The 22,523-nt window shown below is 46.2% G+C and overlaps 1 protein-coding gene across 1 annotated transcript in view; it reads right to left on the bottom strand.

Moving 5' to 3' along the window:
* Positions 1 to 4,770: 4,770 nt before the first annotated feature.
* TACC1 (transforming acidic coiled-coil containing protein 1) overlaps positions 4,771 to 22,523 on the bottom strand; it is a 50,282-nt gene continuing 32,529 nt past the window's right edge. Inside the window, exons 8-14 of the mRNA XM_032774579.2 lie at positions 19,578 to 19,715; positions 18,271 to 18,347; positions 17,678 to 17,721; positions 16,908 to 17,068; positions 15,772 to 15,877; positions 12,600 to 12,720; positions 4,771 to 10,145 (exon numbers count right to left, since the gene is read on the bottom strand). Coding sequence (XP_032630470.1) covers positions 15,836 to 15,877; positions 16,908 to 17,068; positions 17,678 to 17,721; positions 18,271 to 18,347; positions 19,578 to 19,715 — 462 coding nt within the window. The 3' untranslated portion in view covers positions 4,771 to 10,145; positions 12,600 to 12,720; positions 15,772 to 15,835. The remainder of the gene's footprint in view (positions 10,146 to 12,599; positions 12,721 to 15,771; positions 15,878 to 16,907; positions 17,069 to 17,677; positions 17,722 to 18,270; positions 18,348 to 19,577; positions 19,716 to 22,523) is intronic.

Raw genomic sequence — 22,523 nt, 5'->3', positions numbered from 1 at the left:
CAGGATTGGCCCAAACACGGACATGCTTGCATTATGACATACGGCATGCACATTGGATATGTTGTGGATTTGAATGAATGAAGCTCTGTTGCATGTAGCACCTTGTCTATAAGCTGCATCCCAGTATGCTGTACAGGAAGGGATTAAACACAGGGTTAAAATGATTGTGAAGCACCACCTGCTCACATAGACCCGCTGAGAAGGTGCTAACCTGTTTGTGTCACTTGAGGACAAGAGACTTTAAAGCACGACACTGGTTTACAACACCTGCAGACCAAAAACCTCAACAAAAACTAGAGAATCCCATCTGAGTCTAAACCTTGGTATCTACGAGTGTTTGATATTGAACCATCCCTACCGAGATATCATTTATGTGGTCAGCTGTACCTCATGCCAGTACCCATGTTCTCAGCTGAACAGAGCCCTCTCATGGCCAGAAAAAGAGCTCAGGATACCACTGGGAGAGCAGCTGGGTTTGAATAATTTTGGCTGCCTATTCTGTTGTTGCTACTGCTGCTGTGTTACGAGGTTCACCTCACAGGAAACGAGGGATTGGATTTCACAAGGGAAATGGGACCGTAACGGGGCCAAATGACAGTAAACATTAATCATTCTTTCCAAGAAACAGTATAGTCCAATTCATAGAGCCCTGACTCGTTCTCTGTAGTGCCAGCGCGGTGCAGGTGAGTCCTGAAAACCCAACTATTCTGCATGGAACCACTTGGAGGATTGGTACTGCCACCCTCCTGTGAATTGGCAGCGTGTGCATCTTCTCTGTCGGGGAGAAATTCTGTAGTCAGTGGGAGTGTGGCTTGTCTAAAGTCTGGGTCAATATTGAGTATGGACATCAGGATTTGGCCTTAGAGAGATGGATATGCCCCTGGCCAGTGCTCCTGGCTGTATCCTGGCCCCCATATATGCACTGCCCTCCTCCAGCATGCGCACCTGTCTGTATCCTGCCTCCTCACCCCTGCCTCCCAGTATATGAACAGATGGATATGACCTTCCCGCCCCACCGGTATAGGCATAACTCTATGCTGGTCCCACATACTGCACAGAGATCTAACTGTCACCTCTCTGTGAGAGAGGAGAACATTTTAAAATATCAGCCATTGCAAATCACAACATCTCTACAACTTAGTGCACAACATGAACGACCATTACGGCAGTAACAAGTTTCTATCTGTAGTTCCAGCCATCCCTTCTGAACACTGCGGTGTGAATCTGGTTACGTTTACAGAGGCTCTTCCCTCATTGTTTTAAGGTGTCACCTGCTCGCAAACCAAATAGCTCCTTGGTTTCTGAGTATCTAATTGTATCTCCCTAGGACGTCAACGTAGAGGTTCTCCTAGCCCACCAAGATGACTGCTAGCCCAGTCTGGGGAAGCAGAGTGAGGCTTCCAATCCTCCATTGGAGAAGTGGGCAGATAAGACTCCCCGCCGTCACTGCCTGAATGGGAAGGGAGCTAGCAGGAAGAGAGAATTCTCGACAGGGGCCTTTTCTGCTGGGAGGAGAAAACATCCCTGGAAATGCAGCAAAAAATCCTGTAGCACCTTATAGACTAACAGATGTTTTGGAGCATGAGCTTTCATGGGTGAATACCCACTTCGTCGGATGCATGTAGTGGAAATTTCCAGGGGCAGGTATATATATGCTAGCAAGCAAGCTAGAGATAACGATGTTAGTTCAGTCAGGGAGGATGAGGCCCTGTTCTAGCAGTTGAGGTGTGAAAACCAAGGGAGGAGAAACTGGTTTTGTATTTTTTACCATTAGTCCATTTGGTATGATGATCATACAAAACCAGTTTCTCCTCCCTTGGTTTTCACACCTCAACTGCTAGAACAGGGCCTCATCCTCCCTGATTGAACTAACCTCGTTATCTCTAGCTTGCTTGCATATATATACCTGCCCCTGGAAATTTCCACTACATGCATCCGACGAAGTGGGTATTCACCCACGAAAGCTCATGCTCCAAAACATCTGTTAGTCTATAAGGTGCCACAGAATTCTCTGCTGCTTTTACAGATCCAGACTAACATGGCTACCCCTCTGATACTTGATCCCTGGAAATGGTGCAGAACAGCTTCTAGTGAATGAATAAAAAACGCCAGTGTCTGTTCAATGAGGTTGTCTAATAGCTCGTCATACCCTTCTAGCCTGACTGCCTTTGGTCTTGCCGAGAAGCAAGTAATAACACTGCACTAGACTATAGGACCCGTAAGTCTATGTAACAACACACTCTACACCATGGCATGGCACTTTCAGCTGCAAAACAGCTGCTCTGCCTCCCTGCTTCAAAGTAGCTTTTCAAAGAAATGATACCAGAGAGCGAAGTTTTAAACTTGCAACCAACATCCTAGCAATGAAAACATCACCCTAATCAGGGAACAACTTGGATGATCCAGATCTCCAAAACACAAGGAACCAGCCATTTCTCTTGGGAGAAGCTAGTTCTGGAGTTTCCATATGGTGCAAAGTGGATTTTATGCCTGCATTTCAAACATCCTGGAGAGGAAAGTGTGAAGGGAGGTTATTTCCCTTTGATCTCTCTCTGAAAGAGAAGGCACTTTCCTCTGAACGAAAGTGAATTCTCTGCTGGGGAAGGAACGCACTGTCCGATAGGTGAGGTATTATGCTCTATAGAGATGAAACAGGGCATAAGACAGACAGATAAGCTGGCAGCTAACAAGCAGTGCGGAGTTATGCCAAGAGCTGTTTCTTCTACCATCAATTTTCACTACATGGCACTTACTTTCTGCTGCCAGGGACATGAAGATGACCAGTGCCAGCAGGGTCTTCACAGCAGACATTTCCTGGAGTCTCTGGAATGTTCAGGACAATTTCTGGTGTGTAGGAAGGTCTTCCAAGTAATCTACCAGAGTGATGGGCTCAGCTGTCCAAGGATAACATACTTAGAGCACAATCTGTGGTTAATACCTTCTTAGCCACATAGGACAAGAGGCAGCATCCAAGGGCACTGCCAGACCTGCATACAGGGAAGGGTTGACTGTAGGCTGTACTCTCGGTATCTCAAGGCATAACTTAGTTTTCAAGGATTTTTTATCCTGTGAAAGAATAGATCAGGAACAGGCAGTGACTTACTTAATGTACCACGGGTGGCTTTGGAGGGAGCTCGGTTTTAGCAAAGCACCTGACCACAATATTCTTCCATCAATTTAGACGTCAGCTCCTTAGGGCAGAAACTTTTGTCTTTGTGCCTGTCAGCAGAATGTCTAGTACAGGTAGCACTATACAAAAGATAAATGATAATGGTATGCCTGGCTTGGATGAGTACCCATCTCTGTTACCTCTAATCTCTAGAAATCACAATTCAGATACTTCTCCTCTGAGTGAGTAGGTATTGAGTGAAAACAGGCTCATTCAGATGAGCGAGGTCTATCTCCAAATCACTTCTTATAATCACAATGAAAAACAATCCCACAGGCAGGAACTGAAAGTGAGGTTCCCTACCTTTATCGGGGTTACCCCTGGATCAAGGGTTGGAATAACACACTCAGAGAGACGCAGCATTGTCTAGTGCTTCATGCAGGCAATTCTGAGACAGAATACTCACAAGCTAATCCTGTACCACTGTGACCTTGGCCAAACTCAAATAATGTCTCTGTGTCTCAATTTTCCCACATGTTCAAAGAAAAGGGGGGACAGTGACACTGCTCTACCCTTGCCAAAGCATTCTGAGATCCTCACACAGAGACAAAAAGTATCAATAATCATTTATTTAAATCCATTTAACATGTACCTCCCCATTGCTCTGGTTGCACATATGAGATTTACTACCCAGCTCCAGGAGACTACACAGGCTTGTTTCCAATCTGGGAAACTTTAGTGCAAAGGATCCAGTTATTTCTCAGATGGGGGAGACGGGGGTACATGACTCAGAATGGTAGGGCATTGGGTAGTTCGGCAATTGCACACAGTACTGAAACGTCTTTCTTCCCTTAGAGAGCTGTGTCCTGGCAAGGTGAACTGAGCTGCTGGAAATACAGCATGGAAGTACAATGTCCCACTCGTTTTTGCGTATAGAATGCTTCTCAGCTGCTGGAAAACACTGATGTTGCAGTGGATTTTTAAAATGCTGATAACGCTGATCGACAGTGCTAAAAAAGGAACCTGCCTCCTCCCATTTGAAGGAGTTCAGCCTGGACAGAGTTCTCCCATTCCCAAATCCTCCACCTCCATTTGCTTTGAAACTCTCCCAGCCTGAGGATTATCAGTGATGAATATTAACACTGAGCATTTACATTGTGTGATGCTTCCTTGCCCTTCACAACCCCAGGGTCAGACTGGGAAATATCTGCCTTTTTACAGATAGAGAAGCTAAAGAGGAGAGGTTAAGTGATTTACCTGAGGCCATCAAGAGAATTGGTGTTAGAGCTGGGATTAGAACTGAATCCTGTCTCCTGATCTATGACCACAATCCTCTATTCACCCTTCTGCAGCCAGCCCTCCCAAAGTCTGTCACCATGCAAACCCAAAAAATACAGGGAACATTCCCTTAAATTAGTATGAAACTATAAAGCACGTGACCTGAGGGTACTGGAAATTAATCATTTTTTAAATTAATTTTGGGTGCATTTTAGAGTCCATAAAAGCCAGTCTCAGAATTTGATTCTGATCACACTTGCACTGGTGTAAATCAGGAGTAACTGCATTGAAATCAATGCAGTGACACCTAACCCTGTGTAAATGAGGTCAGAATCAGGTCCTCAGTACACATACAATAAACTAATACAGGAAAAGCATCCAAGAATGGTAAATACAGTTTTTATTCAGGCAATGAAACATGGAAAAAATATATTAGTAATCATTATTATAATCTCATTTGTGTGAGTATAACTCTTACAAATATTTACCTGACATATAAAAGGGAAATTATTGTACATATAAAATTTATGCAGATGGCAGTTACATATACTATACAAAGCAATCCTGATAGTAGTCAATGCAAAGAGTTCTTCTTCCTGCCTCTGGGAGGGAAGAGACGGCACGAGAGATGCAGTGGAAACAGATTTGCAGTCAGGATGGTCCTTAATTGGCACTTTACTGCAGACAAGAGATCTACTGCAAATGTACACTTGTAGACGGCAACATTAATAATTTTACAGGCAGGCAACTTTGACAGTTAAAAGGGGTGGTGCAATTCTACTGGAAAAAAGAGAGAGATCATGCTTTGAACTTGGTGCATGGCCATTTGCAAGTTTCCAAGAATTAGCGATACATCTTGGCTTGTTCATTAGGGAAGGAGTTTGTGTTCACAAGACGCTTGTAAAAATTACTCAGCAAAGCTTGAGTATTGCCATTATCTCCCTGTACAGAGAACAGCAGCAACTTTCAGATCTTCCTGCAAATGCTACTGAATGGCAAAAGATGAAGTGGCATCTTTACAGACCTGAATAGAAGGGTCTACCGATGATGAGCCAGTGTATACCAAAGCTTTGCCTCTGGGTCTGTACACTATAAAGCAGCATACAAGATAAAACAGTCTCACTGATTTAAAGTTCCATACATCTTCCATTATATATAACTATAACCATTATATATGTAACTATAACCATATTATAGTTAATAAATCATTCCTTAGGAATCTCATTTGCCCAAATTCTAACGGCATGCTGAGAAGCACAGAAATGGAACAACATTCAGATGATACAGACAGCGGAAGTGCAATCACTGGACTCTGGGGAACAGATACTAATGGGAAAATGCTCTCAAATCAGATTACTACTGAGGGGGAGAAAGGAGCTCTCTGCAGAACTGTCTTGCATTTCAGCTCTCTTACCTTTGGAGGAGAGGGAGGTTTGTTAAAGATTTACTTTGCAATTTGCAAGCTACAGTTCTGTATAGATGCTGAAACTCAAGACTGTATTTTATGGAGCTGTGTTCTCTGGAGTTTATCAAAACCTCTCTGCCAGGACGCATCATCTCAGAGCAACCGAAAAAAACCTCACAGAGAGACAGCTACCTCAAAACATGCTAAGATTTGAAGAATCAGTCTCCCGGTGCCCTAATACGCTGCATCTCCAGACTTTAGCCCTTAATAAGCAAACCTTTAATGCTTTTGTTTTAGTCCCTTATGGCCTCAGTGAGATGGCAAATGCAACTATGTTTGCTCAGAAATCTAATTTCGCTTCTCTTAACACAGGTGGGAGTGAACATGAGTGGCATAATATGAGGCAGTGTATCTGAGGCAGAGATTACATCAAACAACTATTCATAACAAAGAAAGAATGGACTTAATGGACATATTTTACACTTTTTTATGTGGATTTTTTTGGGGATGAGGAGAACCTGTGGTGTGACTCAAACAGAAAAGTGGTTTTTATTAAACATTCTTTATTAAGAAAGCTCTTCTCAGTTCTGTGGCACACTCTTGTTTATTCAGAGGCTTTTCTCATGGGGTAGTACAATAATATTTTACAAAAACTCAGATTTGGTTCTGGAGCTGCCAGGCAGGTTTTCAGTGCCATTTGGTTACTATCTAAACTCTGCTACAACATGGACACTGTTTGCAGAAAGCAGGTCAGCCCAGGATCCTGGCTACTCTTTTACAATCTATGAACGGCTTTATTTAAACTCAACATTTTGAGCACATTGGGTGAAATTCACACCTGTGCAGAGGACTAGTGCCAAGACTAGGTACCACTCAAGTCTTATCAAAATCATGTGCGACATGAGTGGTGCATGGACCTTGTGCTGGAATTTTGCCCATTGTTACTAGGGGAGAGTTAAATGGATCCCGATTAAATCAGAAACAACCTGAAATTTGCTCCCAACTCAAAACTAACCCAAAATAACAAATAACTGCTTCTGAGATCTGAAAAAAACTTGATAAACTCTCCTCCCTCACACAACTTTTTTTCCTCTACTTTTTACTCATTCCTGCTGGGGCTGGAAGTGGAGATGCCAAGCTCCTCCCACAGAATGGTTGCTCTCAACAAGGTTTCTAGCCCAACTCTGCAGACCCCAGAGGTTCAGAGCTGTATCTCAATGTTTGTCTTCTTTCCTTTGATTCATCTATTTGCCATTGTCCACTTGCAGTAACATCTAGCTAACGCCTGTCAAGAAAGAGTCATTATTATTCAAGAATCACAACACGATTTAGGTAAGTTCTGGAAACAAGTGAGCGAAAGAGAATGGTCCCACTTCAGTCTGGCCATACTCAAACTATGGTATAACCCAGGGGCAAGCAATTATTTTTTGTCAAGGTCCAAAATTTCTTGGTTAAGGTATAGTCAAGGTCTAGACTTCAGAGAAAATAATTTAAAAAAATAACAATAATGACCATAATAAATAAATTAAAAGATTCTGGCATTCGTTCTAAAGCGTCTGGCCATCCGGATTTGGCTACCTCTGGTATAACCGGGTCACTGAGGTTGACAGGAAGAGCAGCCTCATGGCCGCATGCTCTCCTTTGTGTGTGGTTGGCTCACTTACTGCTTGGACAGAAGTGGCCCGTCTCCCTCTGTAGATCATCTGATACAAGCTTTCCTACCAACATGCTTGAGGGCTGTGTAACTACTGCACCCTGGGGAACAGCACAGGAATGGGTGGGTTCCTTTCCTGCCACCACAATAGTCACAAAAATGCTGGGGGTCCATATCCCATCAAGAGAACCAACCCAGGCTAATTTTGGAGGAACCTTCTCCAGTGCACAGCAGGATACTACTTTAAAAGGAGGCATGCTAAACTAGTCCCATTAGCTAGTCATGCGCTAGGGGCAGGGTGGCACCATCTTGGTCTTGTTCAATGTATAATCATCATTTCCCTACAGAATACATTTCATAAAGTATATTTTAGAACTATGGCTCCAACAGAAACAGATGTGTGCTCTGCATGGTCCATGTTAGGAACCAGAAAATAGAAGAGTTTGATTTTGCTAAACTTTTACATCGCCACTGGCTAGGGCTCAGCTCCAAAACAGCAACTCCTTCCCTGGTTTGATACTTCACCACTATCCACTCTGGACTTTAAAATAGGATCCACTGCCACCCCAGCTGTTGCCTAGCACAGCGCATGTTTTGTTCTGGAGTTACATTCTCTGTCTGAAGGGCAGGACTGCTTTTGTACAAAACCTCAGACAAATGGTTCCAAAACATAATTCCCTGACCAAGAGAAATTAGCATGGACAGAACAGTTCATACAGCTTGTGAGCATCACTGCTGTCAGGCTAGTGGTACTGCACCCTAGTGAATGCCATATGGATGAGACCAGCTGCAACTCTGCAGGGTGGGAAAGCATTGCCAATGCGCAAAAGTCATTGCTAATGTTGGCTCATGCAACAGCATTCCAAGTATGGTACAAAAACAAGCTACATACATTTAAATATACATCATCCTGCAGAACTTCTGGGTCTCTACTGCAGTATGAAAGGTGCTTCAGCAATTCTGTATGAATTTGGCTTGGTCCCAATAAAGGGAAAATGCACACTACAGTTCCACTAAGTAGTTTGCTTTCATAGCTAGTATGATTCGGTTTCCTGCCTATTTGGACCTGCGAGTTTATTTGATGGCTGTTTGCAACTGACTTTGCTTGTACTAGTTGCTGGTTCTTTTAGTATTCGTAAAACTGCAAAGGCATTTCTGAGAGAAAGACACAGTCTAGACCATTTTGCATCATTTTAAATGGCATTCTGTATGGACTTGGAAAAAAGGATTTTAGGACATTCGCCATATGCATAAATTAGGGCCTGCTCCCTTCTTTCTGCAGTCCCCAAAGGGAGAGGTCACTCTTCTAATCTCACAGCAGCATTATGAACCAATACCAAAGAGCTCTGCTTTGCATATTTTGAATTACTATTAAAATACTACTAATCAATGCCAGGAAATGATAGTGCTAGAGGGCAGCACTGGGGAAGTGGTACCACCCCAACAGGATATGTACAAAGTAGGTTACCAAATATGCAAGCACACCTGCCTGGAAGGAAGATCCAGCTGTGAGGAAGGACCCACCAAGGCTGATGAGAGAGAACAGAGAGCCCTAGTGCAAGGACAATAAAGTGCACTGACCAAGGATACCTCTGCACTGCAATCTGAGGTGTGACTGCAGCTCAGGCTGACACTCCTGCGCTAGCCTGGCTAAAGGTAGCAATGTAGATGCGCAGTACAAACACGCCAGGGACCCTGGGTACCTACGTGCATTGCTGAAGCCCATGCTGCTGCATCTACATTGCTATTTTTACCCATGCTAGCACAGGTATGGCTATCTGAGCTGCAATCACACCTCAGAGTGCAGTGTAGACATATCCAGCGAGACACTTGGGCTTCCCTCCCTAGCTGCTGGCAGGACATGGGATCAGGACTTGCTAGGACATGTTACATGAATATACACTTGGATCAGCATATCAGAAATGAATCAAACCACTTTCAGGCAAAACAGTTCAGGTGTAGGATTAACCAGTTAATCAAAACCACATGCTGTGTGTGTGTGTGTGTGTGAGATTTCCTGTTAGATACCCCTGATTTTAACATCATTACCTCCCTATCCCAGACACTTCTACTGAGACCCCACAGTGCCTTCCTTTCTCAAGGTGCCAGTATTACACTGTCAGCTCTTGGCATCTGGGTATTGGCTCAGCACCACAGCTGGGACCTCCCCGTTGTTTTTAGGAGAAAAATGCCAGCTGGTTAGGTGCTCAATAGAAGGTACCCAATAAAAATCCCAGCTCTCATATGGGTACAACTGAAACCAGCTCCCTAGCTGCCAGGAAGGGACCCCAGAAAATGTCCACAGGCCTGACTGAGGTGCTTTCTGTAGGGGTGGGCATGTGCCTGCTGATGACACCATAGGAAATGCACATGTCCTGCCAGATTAGGGAAAAACTGAGCTGAGCCCTAAAAACCTGGGGTTGCAAACCCTCTGAAACAATCAGACTAGAACCCTTTGGGACACCAGCTTTGACTCTGGGGTGATGGGATCCTGCAGTCAAGTGGGGCAGGCAGCTGCACATATGTGCTTTCTCTGCTCAGGGGAGATTATTCCTGGATAATAAGGCAAGGTGCACAACATTACGAAAAAAGCAGCCAAGTACAGAGTGTTGGACGAAGGGCGGCGAGGCTCAGTCAGTCTTTCCCATCTTTGCAATCAACTCGTCACAGATCTTTGTCAACTCTTCAATTTCTTGGTTCTGAAAGACAAATGGTCACATGGAGATGAAGAGCTGAAGTTCCCCGATGGCCACAGGTAGCCAGTGAGTGATCAATTCCAGACCCTTTCCCCACCGGTAATACAAATAAATCATCATCATCATCAAAGGGAAGTCATGGCCCCTTGGGGGAGGGGGGCCAGAGCCAATTTGCTTCTACTGCTGACCCTCTGCAGGGACTGGGGCTCTATCACATGGCGTGTGGGGGCCAATGAGATTGCTCTGCAGTTGGCACTGTAGTTCAGGGCATTCGCTTCTGCAAACAGCTTTATGGCTACTAATCCCTTTGTAATGCCATCCATTGCATTTCAAAGCAGCTATCCTTGTAGTATGCAGGCACTCTGGCATGTGCCATCTGAGTGAATGGCAGAGAAGCATGTAGAAAAAGAGACTTACTATCCAGGCTGATCCCCAGGAGATCTCCCTAGAATGATGCCAAGGATCTGCATTCCAAGATAGTCCTGCAGGATCTGCTGTCTAGGCTGATCCTGAGGGATCCTAATCACAACTTATCGCTATCCAGCTCCATATAACTGCCCACCAGCCCAGGTTCCTGTCTAGGAGCACAGTCCTGATACAGCTCAAGTCGAGGATCAGCTGGGACACACATTCAGGGCCGGCTTTAGGCTGATTCAGCCGATTCCCGTGAATCGGTCCAGCACCTTAGGTGCCTTTTAAATTTTTTTTTACTTACGCCCGCTGAGGTCTGCTCCGGGGTCTTCCATGGCCCCGCTCCCCTGACCAAAGCGCCACCGGGAGCGTGGCTGCAGCGCGGCAAGCTGCCCCGCAGCCCCAGCTGGAGCCCCGACTGGAGCACGGCAAGCTGCTCTGCAGCCCCGGCTGGAGCCCCAGCCGGAGCGCGGGCAAGTTGCCCCGTTTGGGGCCCCGGGCTGGACCCGCGGAGCGCTGGAGCGCGCAAGCTGCCCCCGGCTGGAGCCCGGCCGGAACGCGGGGCCAAGCTGCCCACAGCCCGTTCTTCTCCCGCTGTTAGCCCCGGCCGGAGTGCAGCCAAAGCTGCGCTGCACCCTGCTTCTCTCCCGTGCTCTGAGCCCTTCCATCGAGCAGGCGAAGCGCGGCGCCCCGTCCCGGGCTGGAGCCGGCTGGACGCGGCAAGCCCCGCCTCTCCTGGCTTGAAGCTCTGGGCCTTTAAATTAGCCCCAAGCCCTGGGATAGCGGGGGCTCCGGGACTATTTAAAGGGCCGGGGCTCCAGCTGCCTTCTGCCACCCCGTCCTTTTTAAATAGGCGCCGGAGCCCTGCTCCCCCGTATTTCCAGGGGCTCCCGAGGCTATTTAAAAGGTTCCGCGGGAGGGGTAGAAGCAGGGAGCCCTGGGCCTTTAAATAAGCCCCAGAGCCCTGGGGGATAGCGGGAGGCTTGGGGCTAGATTTAAAGGAGCCGGGGCTCCAGCTGCCTCTGCTGCACCCCCTGCCCTGCCCGCACCGCCCTGCCCCCCCTGCCCGTAGCCGCTCTGCACCTCGTGCTCACAGCCAGCCCTGCCCACCCCCCTGCCCTGTCTCCAGCCATCCCCTGCACACACCATTGCCCTGGCCCAAAGCCAGCCAGCCCCCACACAGCCCTGCCCGCACCAGCCCTGCACACCTTGCCCACACCCAGCCCCCAAACCCCCTGCACCTATTCTCCAGCCAGCCCTGCACCCCTTGCCCTTGCCTGCAGCTAGACCCTACCCCTGTCAGCCCCTGCCCTGCCTCCAACCAGCCCCACATTCACTGCTGCCCTGCAGTTCCCAGGGCAGTAACCCTGCAAACCTGTTTCAATGAGGGTGGCAGGGAGCAGCTGGGACCCACACATGTGCACACCCGCAGGGAGTGGCAGGGACCCACACATGTGAAATGGCGGTCATTAATAAGCGATCAACAGCATATATGATGCAATGTACATAATATATAATTGTATTATTTATATAGTTATGGAAAGTAAATAATACATGGAAGAAATGAAAGGCTTTTTTTTTTACACTTGTTTTTTTTTAGTCATCCCTGCCAGGGCCCCGCCGAAAATGTTCGAATTGGGCCCCGCACTTCCTAAAGCCGGCCCTGTACACATTCCATAGCGCGTGTGGATTTAACAGCCACATGGAGACACCCCTGTATCATCTATCATCTGGATTTCATGTCCCCAGCTGGACGGTGCAGCTTGAAATGCAGCTGTTCCCAATAGCCACAGCAATATTTCAGTGTGATGGTAAGTGGAGAAGAGGCAGAGATTTAAAGAACAGAATTTATATTCCTCCCCTCCTCACTCTGCCTGGCTTTGGGCTAGCTTTTCTGAGACCCTCTCTCTTACACCAGCTGTGATCTGAGGAATGATCCCAAGATCAGTAGGAGACACTTTAATAGCAACTGTTTCCACTGAAATCAATAGCTAAACAAACACTACTTTAGGATCCAGATGGAGGCAGTGGCCAAAGGGCCTTTACCTTCTGTTGGAGGGCTCTCTCCAGCGATTCCACCTTCATCTGCTCTTTGCGCAGCCCAGCATGGAGAGCTGCACTCTCAGCTTTTGCTTTCGTGCGCACCTGAGCAATTTCTTCATTGGCTCTACGTTGGGGTTTAGAGAGAGAGAGAGAGAGAGAGAGAGAGAGAGACAGAGTGAGCAAGAATATTTATCGCATTGGCCACAGCCCAACAGAGTAACATTACATAGTGCCACAGAATACAGTTATCTAAACGCCTAACAGAGCAAAGGATAAAGTCACCTGTTAAAGTAACCAGTAACAACTGCACTTGCTGTGCTGGCTCCAGTTCTTCTCCATGTTTATAAGCAATAGATTCTGAGGCTGTGTCTACATGGGGATGTTGCAATAGTTTAAACTTAAATTGGCTTTTAAACTGGTTTATTTAAGATGGGCAAACCCCTGTGTAGACACACTGCTTTCGGTTTCAGAGCAGCTTTTCTTGAGGTAGCTTAAGTCAACTGCAACAAGTTTAAGATGAACAAAAGGAGCTTATACCAAAATCAGACTGTCGACACAGGGGTTTGACTGGTTTAACTACATCAGTTTAAATTCACACCTTCATGAGCTAATTCAGTTCAAACTAAATGGAAGGATAAACAAAAATGGATCTGTGACTAGGGTTTTTGTTTCAAAAGGGCTAACTTTACAAAATTAAGGAAATTAGGGAAGTGGATTGAGCTGAAGAACTTGTGGATCTAAAGGCGGAGGAGGCCTGGAATTACTTCAAGTCAAAGTTGCAGAAACTATCAGAAGACTGCATCCCAAGAAAGGGGAAAAAAATCATAGGCAGGAATTGTAAACCAAGTTGGATGAGCAAGCTTCTCAGAGAGGTGAGTAAGAAAAAGCAGAAAGCCTACAAGGTGTGGAAGATGGGAGTGATCAGCAAGGAAAGCTACCTTATTGTAGGGTGACCAGATGACAACTCCAAAATATCGGGACTGCTGCAGGGGGAGCGCCTTTTCAGTTGTTACACTCATCATGTCCGGGTCTTCGGCGGCACTCCTGTGGCTGGTCTTCAGTCGCTGATGGTCTTCGGCGGCATTTCCATGGTGGGTAATAAATCTTGCTGGCAAAGAAAGAAGTACCCGCTGCTGAAATGCCGCCAAAGACTGTCAGCGAGTGAAGGACCAACCACTGAAATGTCACTGAAGATACGGACATGCCAGGTGAGTGTACCAATTGAAAAGGCGCTCCCTCTGCTTGTCACCGCTGCCTAAGCAAAAAAAAAGAAAAAAGAAAAAAAAAAGGCCACCCTGCATGAAACAAAATATCAGGACAAAAGGCGTCCCGACCATACTTCGTTTGGGACGCAAGACAAACTGCTCAATATCGGGACCGTCTCAATTATATCGGGACATCTGGTCATCCTACCTTATTGAGGTCAGAACATGCAGGGATAAAGTAAGAAAGGCCAAAAGCCGTGTAGAGTTGAACCTTGCAAAAGGAATTAAAACCAATAGTAAAAGGTTCTATAGCCATAGAAATAAGAAGAAAAGAAAGAAAGAAAGAAGTGGGACCGCTAAACACTGAGGACGGAGTGGAGGTTAAGGATAATCTAGGCATGGCCCAATATCTAAACAAATACTTTGCCTCAGTTTTAATAGGCTAGTGATGAAGCTTAGAGACAATGGTAGGACGGCAAATGGGATTGAGGATATTGAGGTGGATATTACCACAGCCGAGGTAGAAGCCAAACTCGAACAGCTTAAGTGGGACAAAAATTGAGGGGGCCCCGATAATCTTTTATCCAAGAATATTAAAAGGAGACTGGCACATGGACCGCAAGCCCATGAGCAGATTTTTAATGATCCTGTAAACTTCAGTGGTTGTACCATACGACTGGAGAAATTGCTAACATAGTTCCTATTTTTAAGAAAGGAAAAATGTGATGTGGGTAACTACAGGCCGTTAGTTGATGTCTGTAGTATGCAAGGTCTTGGACAATAATTTTTTGAAGGAGAAAGTATTAAGGACATTTGAGGTCAATGGTAGGGAACACAATTACACACATGGTTTAAACAAAAGGTGATGGTGCGCCAACCAACCTGAATCTCTTCTTTGAGGGAGTCGGAACAGATTTTTTAGACAAAGGAAACGCAGTGGATCTAATTTATCTCGATTTTTAGATATAGGACAGGAGACTGAAAAGCTTGTTTGTTTAGCCTAACCAAAAGAAGGCTGAGGGAGATCTGATTGCTCCTCAACAAATATATCAGAGGGATCATTCCTCTCTTCCTGGTATTATTAAGCCAGTGTACCAACGTGGACACAAGAACAAATGGATAAAATGGCCATACGGGAAGTTTAGACTGAAATTAGATGAAGGTTTCTAACCATCAGAGGAGTGAGTTCGTGAAGAGCCTTTCAAGGGGAGCAGTGGGGGCAAAAGATATATCTGGCTTCAAGACTAAGCTTGAATAAGTTTATGGAGGGGAATGGTATGAATGGGATAGCCTTAATTTAGCCAATTAATTGATCTTTGACTATTAGCGGTAAATTGCGCAACGGCCTGTGATGGGATGTGTAATGGGTGGTGAATCTCCTGAGTACTACACTGAGAATTCTTTGCTGTGGTAGCATGGCTGGGTGAGATCTGCGCCACATGCTGCAGATCATTTAGCTAATGCACCGGATACTGGAGGTCAGGAAAACGCACTTTTACCTTAGGGGCAGATTGGCACGTAGTAATCGGCCTGAGAACCGGTGTTTTTCACTGTTTCGTCCTGCACGCATCGGGAGCATGGTGACTCACTGCTGGAGGATTCTCTGCTACTGTTGAGTTATAAACCATGCCATTGGCGACTTCTCAGTCTAACTCAAACATTAGGTTAAGCGGTTGTCCAGACAGTGGGTGGTGAGATTTCTGTGGCTGCATTGTGATGGAGGTCAGACAAGGATGTACATAATGGCTCCGCTTCCCTGACCGTAAAGTCATCGCGACTCTAAAACAATGAGCAGTAGCCCTTCTCAACGTTACAGACTCTTTCAAGACTCGGTGGTATGAAGCTAATTTTTCTTTATAACCTGGTTGAAAGACTTGAAATCAAGCGCATTCTTGTTTCTCCCTACACGATTCCATTCGCACTCAGCCCTGCATCCTCTGGCAGCAGCCACACCATCTGCGATTCTTTACTTGTCTAGTTTTTCTTCTGGCATGGACTTCAGGGCTTGATACCGATGTCTTCCTGTGACCCGGGCTAAAGTAAATCCTGAGCAGCATTTTTCAAAGGCTTCTCATTCTGGAAGATGAAAAATTGCAAAACAATGGGTGACTACGTGAACCAATGGAGTTGAGCATGTACTACTTGTGCTGAAATAGAACTACAAAACTGACACCCAGATGGAAATTGAGGTTCATATTGAAGTAATTTTATATCTTCTGACAGATTGCTCATCATTATGCACGGGCTTTACAGCACCTGATAATGTTTTTATAAGACCGTGCCTTTGCCCAGCCTTTGCTGGATCCCTTGCTACTTCTGGTGTCTACTGGTTCACAGACTACGAGAGAGAGTGTGACTGTAAATCTACAAAAGGAACAGGCTCTGCTCCGATCAGCGCCAGCAGCTCTATCACGGCTTCATGTGCATTTACAGCCAGAAGGTACCCTGCTTATCATCCCAATGTTATGACATATAAACGGCAAGCACGCGGAAACATCCTTCAAGTGAGGCAAGGGTAGTAAGTGGGCAATTTTGTTGTCTTGTTTTGTGAAAAATGAAGAATTCTGGTGATCATTAAAACAATTTTGCAATGTGTGTCATATCTGCCAGATTGTCAAATGAAAAAAATCTGAAAAAACCTAACATTCTAACTTCCAATGTTTAAAAATAAACCATCCTAATGTTTTTTTGAAATGACTTTTAGCTTAGAAATGTCTTTAATTTTATTATAAAAATGCTCCATAGCAAAAACAAAACATTCTGGTCACCCTGAAATGAATTTTTTACTTTCTGATTGCTGAAAATGTCAAAAAATTCATTTTCAGTTTGACCTGAAACAATTCCATCTCCCTTCCCTCTCCCCCGCCGCCCAAATCTTGGCCTTGCCAGTGTATTGAGAAATCTGTTATTTGCCCAACTCTACAAGGAGCATTGATTCAAAGTAGCGTTGGGGACACAGACGACTAAACAAGTATTGGAAAGAACAGTAATAGCCTGCGTGCTTCTATAACCCCTTAACCAGAAACCATTGGACAGAACATCACACAGGCAGCACAGGAGGTACAACAAGGAAGAGGAAAGCAAGTCTCCCAAGAGAGTAAAGGACCTTCTTAAACCCTTCCAGAATGCCCTTCAGGTTCTCGTATCTCCGAAACAGATCCGACAGGGACCTTTCTACGGAGTTCAGGTCTGCCAGGGCCTGTTCCTTTTCCATCGTGAGCTGCTGCAGACTCTTCTGGGAGGCCATGTTTGTCCTCTGTTCATCTTCTGTGAATTAGAAGTAAATTATATTTACATCAAAACTCTCCTTTTCTGAAACGGAGACTGCTGCCGCCGCGCCCCGGGGTTATCACTCCAAATTGCCCCGTGACAGCCCTGGCTTGGATTTCAAGCAGGAGGGACTCCCAGGAGTAAGGAGGGATGAAGGTACAGCTGCCGTCACTGCAGTGGTCCTCACTGGCCAACTTCAGATGCTGCTGATGGCTCTTCCAGGGGAGCTTCTGTCAGCCCACTTTGGCTGAACGATACATCATCATGGTGGAAAGCCGGGGGCAGCAGGATGGGGTATCTAACAGAGAGGAACGTCAGGGCTATGCGAACACATGGAACTTCCCACTTAGAAAACCTAACGGTCATTTGTCAGAATGGAGAGAAGCTGGTCAGGGCAGATGGTGCAGTGGGAGTAAGGGATTCTGCTGCATGCTCCTTATGGAGGCCAGTCCTGGTTGTAATAGGAGATGGGCACTGAACTAGGGGAAGCAGATGAAACTGGGTCAATTTTTCTCTGTGTTGTTATTGTGATCAGCATCCCACAAGCCATCCCAAGGCAACCAACTTCCTAACGCTAGTGACAGCTGCCACCCAGAGAGACCTTACCTATCATCTGGGCAATGGTCTTTTCATATTCAGCCACGATTTTCCTAGAACGAAAAGGGACAGGGGACATTTACACACAGTCTGGGGATTGTTTGTATCTGTGAAGCTCTGTTGCTGGCAAACTGCAGCTGGTGTGCTGTTGCCAAGCACACTTCTTAAGGCTTTGGAAAACAAAATGACACCAGCCAGTTCCAGAGGCAGCCTGTGTGCACAGTCTGAAACTATATATAGTCCCTGAAACAGTCTAGATTATAGGATTTTACTCTTAGCACAAAGAACATGACACACTTGTTACAGTCTGAGCATGATGAGCTCACGGCTTGTAACATGTTGCATCCTGAGCATGGCTATCCATGTTATCTTATTACCACCAGAGCGAACTAAACCACAAGAATCACAAAAGAAGAGATGCATGAGCAGCTTTTCAGTACCAAGCAATTCAGCACCCCAAAATCAACAGTTTTGCTTGAATATACCCCAGTGGCTGCATGGAATGTTCCCCAAGAGTCAGGCATGATTTGATCTGTAGCTCGGTGTGAAAATGCTAAAGGATAACGTTGGAGAGGTGAACACCTGAGAGTTCAGATTTTTACCTCATTTCCAAGACTTCTTGTCGGCTCTCTTCATATTTTTTCTTCCATTCATTTGCTTCTATCTCCTTAGTGATTATCTACATGATAAAGGAAACAAAATGCAAACTCTAACTCTCCACCTCCAGGCATACAAGGGCTGTTTTCCGGGAGGTGGAGCCCTACAACTGAAGCTCAGCTTCAGACTGTGACTTGGGAATGTCATAGAGTATAATCAGAGACATTAAATCCAATCACTAGCAATGCAAAACCTGAACGCTTTAATATTAGCTGAAGACAGCTCTTTAGGGGAGAGGGAGAGCTCAGTGGTTTGAGCATTGGCCTGCTAAACCCAGGATTGTAAGTTCAATCCTCGAAGGGGCCATTTAGGCATCTGGGGCAAAATCTGGAGATTGGGCCTGCTTTGAGCAGGGGTTTGACTAGATAATCTCCTGAGGTCCCTTCCAACCCTGATATTGTAAGATTACTAGCAACAGGCAAAGATTTAATCTAGATTCCATTGCTGGCTCAAAATATTTGGAACCTCTAATTGCAAACATTTATGAAGCATTTCTGATGAAAATTACATGCTTATGCCACTTGAAAAAGAAACGTTAAGTGGCAAACTTGATGAATCAGGAGATGATTGCCCCAAAGCCTGCCACTGCACTTCAACACAGGTGCTCACCTGGGGTTTTATAGTAAGGGACCTGTACAGATCTTAGATACATTCATGGCTATAAAACTCTCCCCTTTTGGAGTCTTGCTTTTACCACAAGATGATGGAAGTGTGAGAGTGGGAGGATCTGCTGCTATCTTCTTTGCAGGCACCTTCTGCAGGCCAGGAGAATTGCTGGCCAAGCAGTAGGAGAGTACCCAAGAGGAACCAAAAGATTCTCCAGCACTCGATGATTTAAAATCCAGACTGGAGGCCTTTCTGGAAGGTGTGCTTCAGCCAGACACAAGATTTTGGGCTCAATACAGAGTAATGGGGTGAAATTGTAATGGTCTGTGCAATAGAGGTCAACCTAGATCTACTGTTCCCTTCTAGCCTTAAACTTCATTCCCTGCCCCACCTTGTCCGCTGAGAGTGTCACCCCGCAGCATCTCTGCCTCTCTGGGAGGCTAGTTCCCACATCCTGGATACACCTGTGATGTGGGGCAGCAGAGGTTATATTATTAGTGTGTGGTAGATCCTAGAGGCCCCAGTGGAGATCAGGGCCCCACAGTACTGGCTGCTTCACACAGGCGGAGACCAATTCCTGCTCTGAGTGAACACGTTTTGCTGCCCTAAGCAGGCACAAGCCCCGACGGTGCTGAGTCACCATTACCTCTTCTCTTATTAAAGTGAGCACAGCTGTTTTGTCAGATTCACTGAGGCAAATGCTTTCCAGAGGACTCTCACTTCCACTCACTCCGGTCTTCATGGCCCCAGGGGCTTTGTCCTTTGAGTACAGGCCACAATCCCCCTGTGGTGACAAGAATTACTGCTCAATGATACATTCGATCTGCAACTTTTCTGCCCAACTGCCCGTCTTTGGGGTATGTCTCCACATTCTAAAGTCCTTCCTTCATCCATCCTGTATTTGTACACTGAACATTCAGAGGCCCGTCTCCATTATGGGAATGAAACAGTGGAGTGTCTGGTCTGGATATAAACCCTATCACTCCAGTCATGCCCAGTCCCTTTCAGGTCCCATTGTCTATTGAGCCAATTCCACCCTCTCTTGAGGCTGGATGAGTGATTCCCTCCAAAGTCACTTGAAAATGCAACTGTCAGATTGGCATATGGGCATACGCTTCCATTGCAGAGTGAGGAGTTTTGACGCATGCTCTAGAAGGAGCAGGAGCTCACCGGATGTGTGCACAGTGAAGGGAAAAGAGGCCCCAAGGGAAGTCTCTTGCTAATGCACCTGACGGGCAAGGGTGTGAGTCCCTTCCAGATCAGCCTGGCCTTTGTCTCTAGGCTACCACTCTTTAGAAATCCAATAAACTTTGAGTCCTGAATAGGATGCTAGATTTAAACCAAACGTAGAAATGACAGAAAGCCTGTTTCCCAGAGACTATATCAGACAGTTTCTAATGAAGATGTTGCCAGAGCCAGATCCCACAATATTATCACACTCCCTTTGCTACATGCCCTGGGCTGCTACTGATTTAAAACAGCTCCAGGGACGTGAGCTTTGCTAAGTATTGTTAATTGCAGCAACCTATGTCAGGGCCTGCAGGGGACAGTGTATCCTGTGCCAATCACCTCCCATTTAATGGGGGATTCACTACAGCCAGAAGCAGTTGTATAGATGTTTGCTCAGCCTGGGTTATTTTGCTGGGCTTCACAAATGGTTCTAGGGTCAGACAGCCTTCATGTAGGGAGCAGTGTTGATTATCTGTCTCTGCAGAGCAGCCATCTAGCTGACACTCCTGTGCAGACAGGGTCCAATCATTGCTTCCCTGATTGGAGACAGATCGCCATCCCCTTCCCTCTGCATTAGCATGTGCTGTGCAGCAGCAACCTCCTCTTGGAGCAACTGGGCCAGCCAGGTATTTAACATGCTTCCTTAGAGCAGGAGGTCATCGGACAGGGTCCTTTCAGTCTGTGTTCTCTGGAATGCTTGCTGCATATTCTCTGACCAATTACTCAAAGCAGCCTCATCCAGGACACGCCCCATGAAAACCAAGAGTCTCTCCTGCCAGGGAGAACTTCACAATCTAATACCCTGGTCTGGAAATCAATGCATCTTTCACAGATTTCTCTTGCTAGTCTTACTAATGAGCAAAGTCGCATGTGCTCTACCTTGGGACTTCTCCACTCAGAACCCATCTCTTCTTACTTAAATGCAAGGAAATCATAATGCTAAAATCATTTAGAAAAGGCCTCATATACTGCACTACTGAGGGGGTCTATTCTCCACTGTTGCAGTCAGTCTAGCTTTAAATATCTCCTATCCTCTCTCTCGGGAGATTCCTCCACGACCTGATGGATCTCACTGTTAGAAAATCTTTCCTGATACCTAGTCTCCTAAAATGTCCTTTTCTTAATTGCATGCCACTAATCCCAACTACACTCCCTTCCCAGTTATCTGCTTGGCCACAGGCCACAAAGAGAGAAGCATTATACCAAGGAGCTAGTCAAAGTTTGTGCAGTGTTTTGTTATAGAAAAACACCCTTTCTCTGAGCAGTAAATTCTAGTGTTTTTCAGTCCCGAGCCAGACGCAGAATCTTGTTTGGTTAGTGAGGGTAAATGTTCTTATTACGCAGCACAGCGGCAAGTGAGTGAACACAGCACAGTAATGGGAGTGTCAGCTGCTCTCGGCACAAATGCTCTCTATGCTGGTGCAGTTGGAAAAATCTCATTAATGCGACCCCTGCCCAGGGCCATGCAGTGCACCAAGAGAGGAGCTCCTTGGGAATAACAGCTCTTGGGTGTAGCTTGGAGATTTCCCTATGACACCCTACACTAGGGCACGTGCTCCTGAGCACTCGGCAAGTAACAATCCCCCACGTTTCCCGCCCCCCAAATCGGCCGCTCCCACTTCCTGCCAAGCTCCCAGTTCCAAGGAAGGAACAAGCTGCCCTGGACACTGACCATGACTTGTCTGACTGAGTGGAGAGTCTCCCTCTAATGTGGCTCAATACCCCCCTGAGCTCTGCATGCCCATGTCCACCCCAGAGCCTCTCTGGAGACCTGAGCTGGGAATCCCAACAGAAAGCAAGTACTTTCCCCTTGGTTTGCTTTACTCATGTTCTTGGGAGGCTGAGGGTAGTGAAATTTGTCCCAGGGAAGCTGAGCTGGCTGCTGGGGTTAATCTCATTGTCATCTGCCTGTCACCTTCCTCTCTTAGCTGTTCCAGCCGCGTGGAGCTGAGCAGGCATAGCACATCCCCTTGCCCACGGTTCTGTCACAGTAGGGAAGGGATTTTATCTACACACCGGTTACAGCTGCTCTGACACTGCTGCCTGGCTCCCAGCAGTGCTACTGTGCATGAAGCTGAGCTATCAGGACACAGAGCGACTGACGGGAGTACATGGAGTTTCACTGGCAGCAGCAGGGCTCTCTTGATGACCAGGGCTGTTTTATCTCCTCCTCAGTGGACACCATTCTAGTTGTAGGGAGGGAGCAATCAAGCTGGCTTCCAGAAGCAGAGTTTGGGGCCCTTTCCAATAGGGTGTGAGAGCTCACTTCCCCATCGCTATTCACTGTGATTGGTTCCAGAGAGGCACAGGATTTTTATTCACTCCACCAGTCTGTGTTTTCTGTTTCTCGCTTTTCCTCTCT

Source organism: Chelonoidis abingdonii, chromosome 2 (genome assembly GCF_003597395.2).
Source record: "Chelonoidis abingdonii isolate Lonesome George chromosome 2, CheloAbing_2.0, whole genome shotgun sequence".
NCBI lineage: Eukaryota > Metazoa > Chordata > Testudines > Testudinidae > Chelonoidis > Chelonoidis abingdonii.
This window is presented reverse-complemented; position numbering and strand designations above follow the sequence as displayed.